Source organism: Oryctolagus cuniculus, chromosome 3 (assembly GCF_051225735.1).
Source record: "Oryctolagus cuniculus isolate XC-2025 breed Fujian yellow rabbit chromosome 3, ASM5122573v1, whole genome shotgun sequence".
Classification (NCBI taxonomy): domain Eukaryota; kingdom Metazoa; phylum Chordata; class Mammalia; order Lagomorpha; family Leporidae; genus Oryctolagus; species Oryctolagus cuniculus.
In genome coordinates this window covers 48301984-48316386 of record NC_142869.1, presented here as the reverse complement: position 1 = coordinate 48316386, position 14403 = coordinate 48301984, and the positions used below count along the sequence as shown (strand labels likewise).

General features: G+C 37.8%; 1 protein-coding gene across 1 annotated transcript in view; it reads right to left on the bottom strand.

The window, feature by feature from the left end:
• Window positions 1-5028: 5028 nt before the first annotated feature.
• TMEFF2 (transmembrane protein with EGF like and two follistatin like domains 2) overlaps window positions 5029-14403 on the bottom strand; it is a 306033-nt gene continuing 296658 nt past the window's right edge. Inside the window, exon 11 of the mRNA XM_089330149.1 lies at window positions 5029-5159. Within this exon, the coding sequence (XP_089186275.1) occupies window positions 5120-5159 (40 nt within the window). The 3' untranslated portion in view covers window positions 5029-5119. The remainder of the gene's footprint in view (window positions 5160-14403) is intronic.

The window sequence follows — 14403 nt, the reverse complement described above, 5'->3', positions numbered from 1 at the left end:
GCCATGAAGACCATGTGATGGCATCCCTCAGGAGAACGCCGGGGCCAATCAGCTGTTAAAGTCAGCTCTTCCCAGTAACTGAAATTGTTCACTAACCTAATTATGAGGATACCTACTTTTCATTTATATCACAGAGGACACTCATAATTGCATGCCTATCGCTAGGCGTGTGCTATGTTCCACAAAATGGTCTTAATAGACATAACCCTTGTTATTGCACTTTCAAAGAAAGAGAATCCGGGAAAAACTTGTGAATGTTGACTAACACTTACCAGGGTGCTTGAGCCAGTGGTTTATTTGTGGGAAAAACACTGGAAATATCTCTTAAGGATAAAGGAGTTGAGCATTCTTCAAGATGAATTAAATGTGACAGGAAGAAATGCGTAATTGGGATATTAGTGCATTCTAAACAGAAGTGCTTATTTTGAAAAATGTATAATTTATTGTGCAAGGGAAAGCATTGGTGGGCAGCTGGAATATTAGGATAAGTATGGGCGGAGGGGGAATAAAAGGTCCCAGTCACATTGGCCATTGGTGCCAGATCAACCATTCTTCACATAGAAATGTGTTAAAAAGCTATTAGTCAAGGTGTGTCATGAGTGCATTCATATTTTGAAAAAACGTCTCTCAGCAACATTGGTAGCAAAGACTAAGTTGGAGGTTTTAAGGGTAGAAATTAAAGTACCAGCAGGACTCTATCTGGAGGTAGAAAATACATGTAAGAGTTATGGAGATAGAATCACAAGATTTGGGAGTGACTGGACATAAACTTGAAGCATAATAAACAGTCAAGAGTGAGTTCAACTTGGTTGATTGGTAGGTATATGTAATATTTTTGAAGTAATATTACAGTGCATGTTTCCAATTTTGTCCATAAAGTATTATGTAGTTCATAATATGACTCTTGAATTTAAAAGATATGGTGAGAATGGCAGGCAGGGATCAATGCAAGAGATGGGAAAGAATTAATCAATAACGTTTGCATCCTATTGGGTGCAGCAGACGAGAGAAAGAGAAGATGGTTCCAAGATTTTAACTTGGTGGAATAAAGAGATGACGATGCTATTCATGGAAACAGCAACATAGACAGAAGAGCTCTGGACAAATGGAATTTGAGTTGGCGGCTGTGAGTCAAAGTGTGTTGCTTGCCAGCTCTGTGTACATCACTAGTGTGCTTACATAGGCCAGTGAAAATTGGGGCCCGATAGATAACTGGGTTTTTGAAAGAGGTTGATAATAATTTTCACAGGAGTGATAGTTGAAATTGCAACAATGGATGGAAAGTGTCACTCAAACATAAAAAAGAAGGAGGAGGGAGATGATGATTGGAGAAAACATATAAGGAATAGGTGGTAAGTGTACAGGCAGGTTTCTTTATATGCTGAAATCAAAAGTACCCCCCGATATACACTTCTGAAATCACAAAGTTGTGCCTGTGTATGTGTGTGTGTGTGTATGTGTGTGTGTGTATGTGTTCAAATACTAAGTCCTACGTCTCATGTTTTGAAAACAAGCAGGACAAAGGTGACATGATTCAGATCCATTCTCAGTTGTCAACCCCAATGTGTTTATTTTCATCTGGGGAATGCTTTTCCCTTGTAAACATAAGAAAAGTAACGCTCCAGGTTTGGGCACAGGGAGGAACTGTCCTGGTTTGTCACCTGTGTACTTCCCAGTTTGTTTAGTTAGTGACCTCCAACTTGATTCAGAAGGAGTAGTATTCACTACAGAATGAGAAATGATTCATTTCTCATTCAACTTTAGCCTTGGGCCTGTTCCTACATAAAGAATTGCTGGGCAAACTCGATTATATTCAGAGGCTTAGAGGCCTGAACTTCCAGAAAGTGTTCTCTTAATCATTTCACTCAGGTCTTCAACCTGACAGAACCGAGAGCCCCAAAAGGGAGATGCCCAAGGCTTATCTGCTCCCCAGCAACATCGGAAGGGATGTTACTACTCCTGGGGCTTCTGTGGCCTGTTCTGCCCTTTGCCTTGTTCCCTCTCCATTCTTCCCCAGGTGGATTGAATGCAAAGACTAATGGATGCAAGCCAGTAAGTTATCATTGCTCCTGAGAGTCTGAGCACCTCACTTAATTCGGGCCCTTTGCAAGGCTCTGACAACCTCTCTATCTTGTTTCTCTCTCTCCTCAGCTTCATTTTCTTTCACACGCTCTGTCCCAGTGTCTCCTCCCCTTTGACAGCCTATTTAGTTCTCTGCTCTCCCAAGTAGAGAGAGAACTGCTCAGCAGAGTGTCGCGCTGTAATGGAAACTGGATCCCATGGGTGCCCACTGCCTGTCCCTGAAAGCTTTCTCTTCTTGTCTCTTGTTACCCCAGAGAATAATTACTTCAAAGACCAGTCCCAGTGCCTGGTATTTCAGTTTATCTCATTACTTCTGTTTTTTCGCCAAGCCTGCTAGTGGTGCCAGAAATCAAATCAGGGCTGCTGGCAGTATTGCCCGCCTAGCATGTTCAGCCTCTCCACTGCCCGACACTCTAATGTTCCCAGATTGCAAACCCTGTCATCATCTTCTTTGAATTAGCTGCATCTCCTGAAATGGCATAATGGCTGTGCAGTACTGGAGTGCTGATGTGGAGTCCTGTTTTAACGTCTGTCAAAACCCAGGCTAATGAATTCTATTAGCATATTAGCTTGCCAGCTTTGGGAGCCCAGAAGGAGCAGGGCAGCCAAACGCAGTTGGCAGAGCACGGCCACAGTGCTTCAGAGAACTCCTTGGCAATTGTGGCACCAGAGACTCCAGTAATGCAAATGTACAGACATGGGAATGTTTGCAGAATTAGAAAGGTTATTTGTTACGATACACTCTAGCAGTAGAAAATGAGATGAGAAATGACATTTTTTGACTGTGAGGTCTACCTCAGGCATTTTAAAGAAGAGAATAGCCTTGGGAGTGCTCCAAGGCACTCATAATATAATCTTATACGCTTTGGGAAATTAGAATGTATGGAAGCAAGTTATGCTTTCCATATGACTTTTTTTTATTTGAAAAAAAAAAAAGGTGGCTTAAGAGAGTCATCTGACGTTAACATCCTGTTAGCTATGATGAGTTGTGATTGGCATCATTGCTTTAATCACTGGGCATCATTCTTAGGACTGCTTGTTCAGAGTAGATGATTACTTAATGACCAGGATACTGCCTTCCCAACCCTTCCACGGAAATCCATCTCCCCAGAATAGCAAGATATGAAATCATTAATAGCAGAAAAAGTGCATTTTTCTAGGAAATTGGGACTTGAAGTGGATATATATTCATCACCGTTTTTACATTAGTGTTTAGAATAAGCTTATTCTTAAGTGCAGGTACCATGGTTGCTAGGCAACCACTAGGGATTGTTATGCCTAATATTCAATTCTTAAAGGGATGGTTAATGGGTATAATCTTCAATTCAGTTTGAGATTAATTTAAAAAATGTGTAGCTTGAAATACTTTATGTTAATAAACTTAAATGTTGCAACATGGTATTAACGCTTAATATGTGATGGGCACTGAATTCCGGAAAGGTTTCTTATAACTGTATTCACTTGTGGTTAAATTATTCTGCCCACCAAAATAACTTTTGAATAAATTAACAAATTAATTAGTGCTATCTTCAAAGACTTGGTGGGAAACAGTATTTCTGGGTGAAGGATTGCCAATAGTGAATTGTAATATAAGGCCTATAGCTGGAAGTTGAGTCTGGTTGCTTTATTTATTTATTTTTTAGATTATATTTATTTATTTTAAAGTCAGACAGAGGTGTATATATAGAGAGAGAAAGAGGGAGAGAGAGAGAGAAAGAAAGAAAGAGCAAGCTCCCATCTGCTGTTCACACCCAAATGCCCACCATTGCCAGGGCTGGACCGATCTGAAACCAGGAGCTGGGATCTGAATCTGGGTCTTCTATTTGGGCAACAGGGACCAACTATTCGGACCATCGTATGCCACCTCCAAGGATCTGAATTAACAGGAGGTTGGAATCAGGAGCTAAAGCCATGTACTGAACCAAAGTACTCAAAATACGGACTGCAACTGTCTTAACCCCTTAGCATAAATTCCTCATCCTGGCTGTTTTTATTGAAGTCTATTGTTTCTTGTATTAATATGATCACTTTTCAATCTTTAAGTCAACATAAGAAATGTACAGAGGAACTTTGACTTACTGCATTTGATAGAGCACTGAAACACTAATATTTATTTCAGAAAGAAAATCCTCAAGAGTGGAACACAGTGTTCTTTTTTCACTCAAAGATCACAGTACTTAAAGTTTTCTGTGATCTTCTTTTAATTTCTCCCTCTTTTTTGTTTTATTCTTATTGTTTATTTTTTCTTTCTTTTTAAAAATCTTTCAATATAAAGATATATTAATATATATATTAATATAAAGAGAACAGACTTCATGTATTCCATAGGTACAGTTCCAAGACATCCACACTTCTCTCATTCCCCTTTTCTGTCCAATCTCCCTCCCTTCTTCCCCTGTCCTCATCAGTTTTTGCAAACACATGATTTTAGTGCACCCTATATTTCAGGCTTGATTCACCACTAATCATAATATTCAATAAATAAAAAATAGGAAGATGACAGATCCACAGCATTATAAACAATGTGGTACATATAAACTCTGAAATTCTACTCAGCCATAAAGAAGAATGAAATCCTGTCTTTTGCAACAAAATGAATGCAACTGGAAACCATTATGCTTAGGGATATAAGTCAATGCCAAAAAGACCAATATCATGTGTTTTCTGTGATATGTGGCAGTTAATATAGAATACAAAACTGTATGGGAATGAAATAGACATTTTGGGATATGATTGTCATTATTTTTTCTTTCTTAAAAGGAAATACAATTATGCCTTTAAAATACCATTGATCTATTGTTTATTTGATTTTTTGGAAGTTGAATGAGTGCAATAAAATGAAGTTAAATATGTCATTGGTTATGGTACACACATTGGTTGCTTATTTAATAACAAATCTCTCGTTTCTTGACTCATAAATTCTTTGCCTTTGAATTTTATTTTGTTCATGTTCCTGAAGAAGGCTGGGGCCATCCCCAGTACCCCAGAAAGATAGACTTTGATTAATCTTTGGCTGAGCATGTCACAATAATTCCAGTCACCTTGACTGCCATTGGTTTAGCACTGGGCATGTGATTCTGGAAAAAGAGACAAAACAGAAATGTGAGAAAGGGAGGAATCTTAATATCCCTATTTGGCATTTTGATATTGTATAATCATGGATGTTTGAAGCTATTGCACCAAATTATCACCACAAAGTAGCCAAATAGCACTAAATGCATGAAGATGGTAGATTGAAATAATGTCATTGCCAAGCCACTGAATTAATCCTTCCTGGAACTTTGCACTTATTATGTGAGAAAATGTACTTTCCTTACTGTTTAGGCAATACACTTACCATTTCTTACAGCCAAGACATTGGAACTTGTTTCATCTTGTAATTATTTTGTTTTTAGTTGGAATTCCTGAAACATGAATATTTATAATGTCTCATATGCCTTATTCACTCAGGTCATCAAAATAGCAGACAATGTACAGTATTTTACTTTATTCAATTGGATGGCCTGCATGGCATGTGCATCTACACTTGCCTTCAATGCAGTAATTAGGTGAACTGATTGATTGATTGTTCTGTTCATCAATCATTTTTAGGCAAGCCCTTCTGCCAGCTATCTAGGAACCGTTATAACACAATCCCTATAATCAAAGGCTATTCAAAAAGACAGAACTGTGCTTACTTTTTGGTGTATATTAAGACATTCATCTTTGGAGAGTGGAGGAAGTTGATGGATAGAAAAAGGAAGTGAAGAAAAAATCCCATATTTATTTTCAGCAATGAAGCCCTGTTAGTTACTGCATACACATAAAAATGCATTGGCTCCTTTAATGCCAGCTTTCCTTTTAAGTGTTTGCAAGCAAGGTGAGCAGAGGTTGTGATGGATGGAGTACAACTGGAAGTCAATCCTGCAACATGGCTGCTGGTGACCAGGAGTGACAGCAGCAGATAAATACAGAGTGATAATCAGAGCTTTAATTGAACTGAAATTGCACAATTCAAAAAGCATCAACAGACCATCCCTACAAAGATCCCCCAGTCAGAGGATGGACAGATGGATAATATATACATTTAGAATGGAGTTTCTCATTGCCCATTTTGTATTCCAGCCTCATCAAAATCCTTCCCAACATTCTGTGGCTTTTACATGAACTGCCCTCCATTCCTTGCTTGCATGCTAAATTTCATGTATTCTTCAAAGGCATCTCAGCCACCAAATTCAGGTTGTCTTCTTGGCTGCCTGTTACATGGTGACTAATTCTGTTCTGCTGCTTCTATCTTTTCACACTGCCTGATAATGATTGACTTCTGTGTTTTTCTTCCCCTATTAGACTAGAAAAGCCCGTTATTTGTTCATCTTTGTGTTTTCTTTTCTTTTTTTGACAGGCAGAGTGGACAGTGAGAGAGAGAGACAGAGAGAAAGGTCTTCCTTTGCCTTTGGTTCACCCTCCAATGGCCGCGGCCAGTGTGCTGTGGCCGGCGCACCACACTGATCCGAAGCCAGGAGCCAGGAGCTTCTTCTGATCTCCCAGGCGGGTGCAGGGCCCAAGTACTTGGGCCATCCTCCACTGCACTCCCGGGCCACAGCAGAGAGCTGGCCTGGAAGACGGGCAACCAGGACAGAATCTGGCGCCTCAACTGGGACTAGAACCTGGTGTGCTGGCGCTGCAGGCGGAGAATTAACCTATTGAGCTACGGTGGCGCCGGCCATTTTTGTGTTTTCAAAAAACATTTCAAAAAAACATTTTGTGTTTTCAATTCCCAGCACACTGCCAGGCACATAGTAGGCTGCCTTTACACGCTGACATAATGGTGTTATGGTGGCAGAGCTGATGCAATGGTATTGTTAACAAGGAAAAAAATTAAGGTTTGTTGTTATCTAAGTACATGTACTCCTCTTTAACCAAGTATTGGACTACGTTTACCAATACAGGCTTCACAGTACTGCAATCATTGAACCAACTCACTACAGTGCATCTCACTGAAATTTATAATGATTTCTTTTGTTTGTCTCCTTTACTGAGCGTCATCTGGGACTTTTTGGCATTAATCATAATGCTTTGGAACGGGACAAAGAAAAACGGTGAGACTCTAAAAAGTCATTGTTACTCTCAATAATAGGGAAAAAGTGAAGTGAAGCTGAACAGCTAATCTGAGGGTTTTTGATTGCCTGTGGGGCTTCATTTTTTCTTTTCCATATGGCCTTACTAATTGAGATAATAGGCAAGTGAGATATGGGTCTGCATTGGTATTTATGATTGGAGAGGTCCCAAGGAGTTCTACTTTATTTTGTAATTAGAAGCTCATGATATAGAAAACCCAACTTGATCAGGCTTTCCACTCCCTTTATTCTTGAGGTCAGCCCAGTAGAGTGCATCTTTAGCAGTCTCTTTGGGTCTTTGTCAAACAGAGCAGATGGGCCTGCATGAGCTGTGAAATGAATAAGGGAATATTGATGCCCTATTCTTTAATTGCCTCCTAAATCCACGGTAAGTTTTTCAGTGATTTTAAACTCTGAAAGAATAGCAGACTCATTGATTTCTGTAATTCACTTATTTAGGGATTTCTATTATCAACTGAATTTGATTGATGGCTTCATGACAAATAGCTGTGTGCTCAGCATATATCAGCACTCTGTAAGCTCACTCAGCTGTAAACAATGTGTGAGATAATTCTCGGGTTCTCTTGCTGAAGCTGTACTTTGCTATTTGGGGAAGAACTGTTTGAGAGTCCTTAAGTGAATGAGGTAAAATGAAATTCCGACTTAATTTCCCGGGCTAAATACTTGTATATAAGTTGATACTCCATAAAGTTCATGGAAAATGCATATGTTGAAAAATCTATGTGGATTGCAAATTCTTACACCAAAATAATATTATATTTTAGCTTCATTTTCCCACAAACTCTCTGAAGTACCTTCATATATATATATATTTATATATATATATTTGTAAATCAAAGTTCTCTTTTCACATTCTGTGGCATTTTTCTCAAAATATCAAGCCCCCTCTTCTGATTTAGAATATAACAGGATGACTTGGAAACCAAAACAGTGATGTCCTCTGTATGTCATTATATCTGAATCAAACTATAAGTCCATTTTACTTAGCTATAAGGGATAGCAGGTAGTGATAATATATCTAATTAAATTAATCTAATTAAAAAGCAAAATAGAACCCTGCACATTTCATACTATTTTTTCTTATAAAGGATTTTGATTCACAAGTTCCACATGGATAAAATCAGGTGCATTTTCTGTTTTAGAGGAAATGAGAAATCATGATGCACTATATCAGACCTGAAAACTTCTTTGTCTGAATAGTCCTTCCAGATTACATTAACAAAAGCTTGTGACACCCATTTTAAAGTACTCTTAATGTTTTCCCAATTACAAATCAATTAATCTATAAAAATTCTAAAATAAAAGTAAAAATTGCCAATGCCATTTTTCATAGAACTAGAAAAAGCAATTCTACAATTCACATGGAAGCATAAAAGACCCTGAGTACCAAAGCAATATTGAGCAACAAGAACAAAGCTGAAAGCATCACAATTCAAGATTTCAAGGCATACTATGGAGCTATAGGAACCAAAACAGCACGGCATTGGCATAAAAACAGGCATTTTGATAAAAGGAATAGAATAGAGATACTAGAAATTAATTCATGCATCTACAGCCAACTAGCCTGACAAATGTTCCCAAAATATACAATGGAGAAAGGATAGTCTCTTTAATAAATGGTGCTAGGGACACTTGATATTCACATGTATGAAATTAAAGTAAGGGCAAAAGATTTATACAATATGAAGAGAAACCACAGTATATGTATGAAATTAAAGTAAGTCCCTACTCCCTCCCCAACCTACTTTCACCTATACTAAAAATCAACTCAAAATGGATCAAATACCTAAATATAAGACCTGAAACAAGAAAAATATTACAAGAAAATGTAAGAGAAATGCTTCAAGACATTGGCATAGGCAATAGATTTTGGATAAGGTCCCAAAAGCAAGATAACAAAAGCAAAAATGGGGAAAAATGGCATTACATAAAACTAAGAAGATTTTGCTCAGCAAAGGAAGCAATCAACAAAAGGAAGAGACAACCCATAGACTGGGAGGAAATAATTGCAAACTATGCATCTGATAAATATCCAGAATATACAAGGAACTCAAGAAGTTCAACAACAAAATAGTTTAAAAAATGGACAAAGGATATGAACAAATATTTCTCAAAAGAAATACAAATGACCAATAAACATTACTCAGTATCACTAGCCATCAGGGAGATGCATATCAAAACCATAAGATATCTCATGCCGAAGTAAAGAATGCTATCAAAAACACAAAAAATTAAACAGTGCTGGCAACAATGTGGAGAAAAGGGAACCTTAAGCCATAGTTGGTGGGAGTGGAAATTAGTAGAGCCATAATGGAAAACACTATAGAGATTCCTGAAAAAAGAAAAAAAAAACAAAACCAGGTTTACCATATGACTCAGCAATCCCATCTTTGGCTATATCAGAAGAAAATGAAATCAGCACATGAAGGAGATGCTACACTTCTTGTTCTTTGTCGCACTATTCACAATGGTGTAGATGTGGAATTAACCTCGTTGCCCACTGATGACTGACATTAATAGGAAGCTGAATTGGATGTGGAGCTGGGACTTGAACTAAGGCCCTCAAATTTGGGCATTCCAAGCAGCAGCTTAACTGCTGTGCCACAACACCCATACCCATAATAATGTATCATATACTATACAAAGAGCTAGACAAGATGAGCTGGTAGGTTACAAAGAAAAATAAGGAAATGGGAAGTATAACTGTTTTGTTTGATTTATACCACATATTGATGTTGAAATATTGAAGTGTCTTCCATAAAAATGTAGAGCTATTTCATGTTATCCAAAAATTTAAAAACAATGTCTTAAAAAATTTCCAGTAAAGTCTGTAACTAGAGATCACCACTAACGTTTTGGTTAACTAGCTGCTTTAACTGAATACTTTTCTTTTGAGAATACAACAAAGCAAAGAGTACCATTAGACAAAGGGTAATACTGGTTATAATGATGGGGCTTTTTTGTATTTTTGCTTTTCATCTAAAATCTCCAAGTTAGTATGGAAACAGCCTGGAAGCTGAGTTAGGAACATGGTGACAAGTTGGCCAAATTTGTGGCTGCACTGGGTACTAGACTTCCTTCACCTATTGTGGAATGAAAAAAAAATTTGCCACTCTGCTGCTCGAGCAAAATAGGAAATTTCACGTTAGCCTCATTGTGGCATCTTGATTTATAAATCGGCAAATAAAACTCTCAGTGTCTTAAGTAAGTTGCACCTGTGAGTAGACAGCACTGGATGAAAGAAATTATGCTGTCTTTTCAGATATATAGCATGAAAATACCTACTCTTGGGATGTGGTAATTACTTGATTTTTCAGTACAGATTATAACAGAATTGGAACGCATTGTGGTTGTTTTAGAACAAAGTAGAATAAACAGAGATTTTGATGGAAAAATTTTCCTGTTGTTGCGTAACATCTATTTTATGGTAGCCTCCCTGAGGGTAAAATAACTGTTCTTGACTATTTTGTGAAATGAGTTGCCTGCTTCACACTCAGCTGCTCAAGATTTAGAAGAGGCTGTCACCAGTAAGATCCTGAAATAATGGTCCTTTAAGAGGATGAGTAGAAGATTTAGTCAACTAATGATTTTAAGATTTCTATAGTTTTTAAGATTTATTTATTTATTGGAAAGTCAGAGTTACACAGAGAGAGGAGAGGCAGAGAGAGAGAGAGAGAGAGAGAGAGAGAGAGAGATATCTTCCATCCGAAGGTTCACTCCCCAATTGGCTGCAATGGACGGAGCTGTGCCGATCCAAAGCCAGGAGCCAGGAGCTTCCTTTAAGTCTCCCACATGGATGCAGGGGCCCAAGGACTTGGGCCATCTTCTACTGCTTTCCCAGGTCATAGCAGAGAGCAGGATGGGAAGTGGAGCAGCAGGGACTTGAATGGGTTCCCATATGGGATGCTGGCACTGAAGGTGGCAGCTTTACCTGTTATACCACAGCGCTGGCCCCAGGATTTCTATAGTTTTTAAGAAAAAAAAAACTGAAGAAAAAGTTTATTAAGGCTAATTGCCTAATCATTGGTGAATTAAAAGAAAAACTACTTATTTGCAAGGCAGAGAGACAGAGAGATAGCTTCCATCTGCTGGTCACTCCCCAAAAGGCTGCCAAGACCAGAGCTGGGCCAGACTGTAGTAGAGCCAGGAACTTACTCCAAGTCTCCTTCTTCTGTATTGAGAACTCAATTACCTGGACCAGTGCCTGCTGCCTCCCAGGACACACATTAGCAGGAAGCTGGATTTGAAAGTGGAGCTGATACTCAAACTCAGGCACTCTGATAAAGAATGTGAGTATCTTAACTGGTATCTTAGCTGCTGGATCAAATGCCCCTCACCCCCATTAATAATTTCCAGTATGAATGTGTTGTGGATGGATTGTTGTCTACTATCTTTTCATAATTAGCAAAGGTATAGTTTGTGATATTGAATTATATAATTGAAAGATTGGTATCATTATAGTTCATGTTAAACTGTATTAAAGAAGAGATATTACATCAATATATCAAAGATGAAGTTAATCCAATAAACCTTGTATAGTTGTCCATTTATCTTCCTATCCCAACCCTGAGATGGCTACAGTAGTACTGTGGGCTTCTTGTTTGTTTCTTAACAATAACAACCACAACAAGAAAAGTGGATTTGTTTTCTAAGTACACATCAGTGTATACCTCATTAATTTGGACTTTCATTTCTCTAAAATTCCCTTCTATCTTCTTATATTTTCAGTTTTAACCTTTTCTTGGAGGGTGGTGTTAAGATCTTTTAAAAGTTTGTATCTTACTGACTTTACTTTTGTGAGAACTAAAGATTTAACATTTCAAGGACCAGTTCTTAATTCTAGGAATTGGTGAAGGAAACCATGTTCAGTCATTTTATTTGTTCTTTATTCCCTACACATTGATCATCCTATACCATCCAAGCCTTGAAAAGTTTTGTGTGATTCACTTTTGACAATCTAATCAATCCCTGTAGTGATTCCAGATGTTGCTCTTTAGACGTCATTCATTGTAGTTGTGCTGTTGTTGAGATATGGTGTCCAGAAAAAGACAACACTTATTCATGTCTAGTTTGGAAATGTTTTATTTTAAAACGTTTTCCCAGGGATTCCCAAGCATTGCATATATCTTTAGCCACAGAAACAAAATAAGCTGACTTGAGGAAAATGGTTCATGGTTCTCCAAAAGCATTTTTCTAGAATTTCCGTAATTGATAATGTCTCATTTCTTGTATATATAATTTTATCTTACTATTTTTTCTAAAATTACTCCTTTATTATTGGTACCCATTAAAGATCACACATCATTTTTCATTTTACTTAAGCAGTTTTGGAAGTGTTTTTTTTTCTCTTAACATATTTCCCCCTGTAAATTTGTACAATTCACTACTGAAATGAGCTTCAGTCATCTATGAACTTGATTTTTCCATTTGGTCTTTTTAAAAAAATAAATTCTATATAAAATGGGCTTATCAGGGTACCATTATTAGCACTTTATCATCCACAGAGTTTCCCATTTATCTTTCCCCTTGGCCTTGTCTCTAGGGCTATTCCCTTTCTGTGTGAAAAAAAATCATTGTAATTGAAAAAGAGACATTGTGTGTGTGTATATGTGTGTGTGTGAACTTGTCAATGTGTTTTCAAAGTCTAAATAAGTAGGACTTCTGGGTTTCTCTTTGCACACATGCTTATACGTTCATACATTACCTCCTTGAATAATTTTTAACTTTTTTTTTAAGATTTATGTATTTATTTATTTGAAAGTCAGAGTTGCACAGAGAGAGGAGAGGCAGAGAGAGAAAGGTCTTCCATCCACTGGCTCACTCTCCAGATGGCCACAATGGCTGGAGCTGAGCCGATCCGAAGCCAGGAGCTTCTTCCAGTCTCCCACGTGGGTACAGGGGCCCAAGGACTTGGGCCATCTTCTACTGCTTTCCCAGGCAATAGCAGAGAGCTGATAGGAAGTGGAGCAGCCGGATCTCAAACCAGCGCCCATATGGGATGCCGGCACTCAGGCCAGGGTGTTAACCCGCTGTGCCACAGTGCCGGCCCCAGTAATTTTTAACTTCATTAAAGAGATTCTCAATATACAAACGTCTAAAGAAATGGACAATAAATTACTGGGTATCCATCTTATCCAAAGTCTGTTTCCTATTTTTGGTCACACCTATTCTTTTTCTTAGATTTTCTCCTTCTGAACTATTTTAAAGCAAACCATGAGTTGGACAATTTCATTCATAAATACTTCCATTTGAAAACATATAAGTACTCTAAAAAAGCCTCAGAAACTCAAAATTTTCTTAGAATCTGGTTAGGTATTAACCATAACTGCTCCATATATGAAATACAACTCTTCGAGGTTTTATTACATCAGTAACTGATTTAGATGCCACTGTCTTAGCAAGATTAGAAGTCAGACTTCCAGACGTTTGTTCCCAGAATCTTCCTTACAGTCCTTTCTGTGAGTGTGAGTCACACTGGCAAGCTGCCATTCTTCCCACACAGCGGTGCTTAATTGACACTAGGTTATACATTTTGGCCAATAGCTTCATATTTCACCCTTGAGTTCCTTTAGAAGTCTTGGGTGGATGCCATCTGGTCCTGGCCATTTATTCAGATTTATTCTGTCAGTTAGGTCTAGGAAAATCTTATGTTTTTCATGGTTTGTTCTAATACCTTTGATCTGTTTGCCTTAAAGCAAGATGGAAGTGAGACTTTCTAAAGTCTTCTTCAGAGAGATTGAAGCAAATAATTCATTGATTTTCCCTGTCATCACCTTTTCATCCATGAGCGACCCTTGCATTTTCTAGCTGGATTTCTGACTTTGTTGTACTATAGGAGTATCATTTTTACCTTGGAGTTCCTTATGAAGTGCTCTATTGATTTCTTCATGGACCATTTGTTTTTAGTTTGCTTTGACCTGGTCTGTATTCCTTTGTTTCAAGAGTAGCAAGTTATACATTTAAGAATATTTGAATGGCCTTTCTATTTTATCAACTTGGCATTTGTGGGTTTTGTTAAAAAGTGCTATTTGTCTTGATTGGCACTCACATTTTTCCTGGACTTCCAATGAGGTGGTTCACTTCAGTCTATAGAGGTACTTGCATATTTTAAAAACTTTTCTTATCCAATAAATGTACCTTTTTCTTTCCCTTCAAAGAATTGTAGATACACGAGATGGAATTGGAGACTTTCCCTCTATTCTTG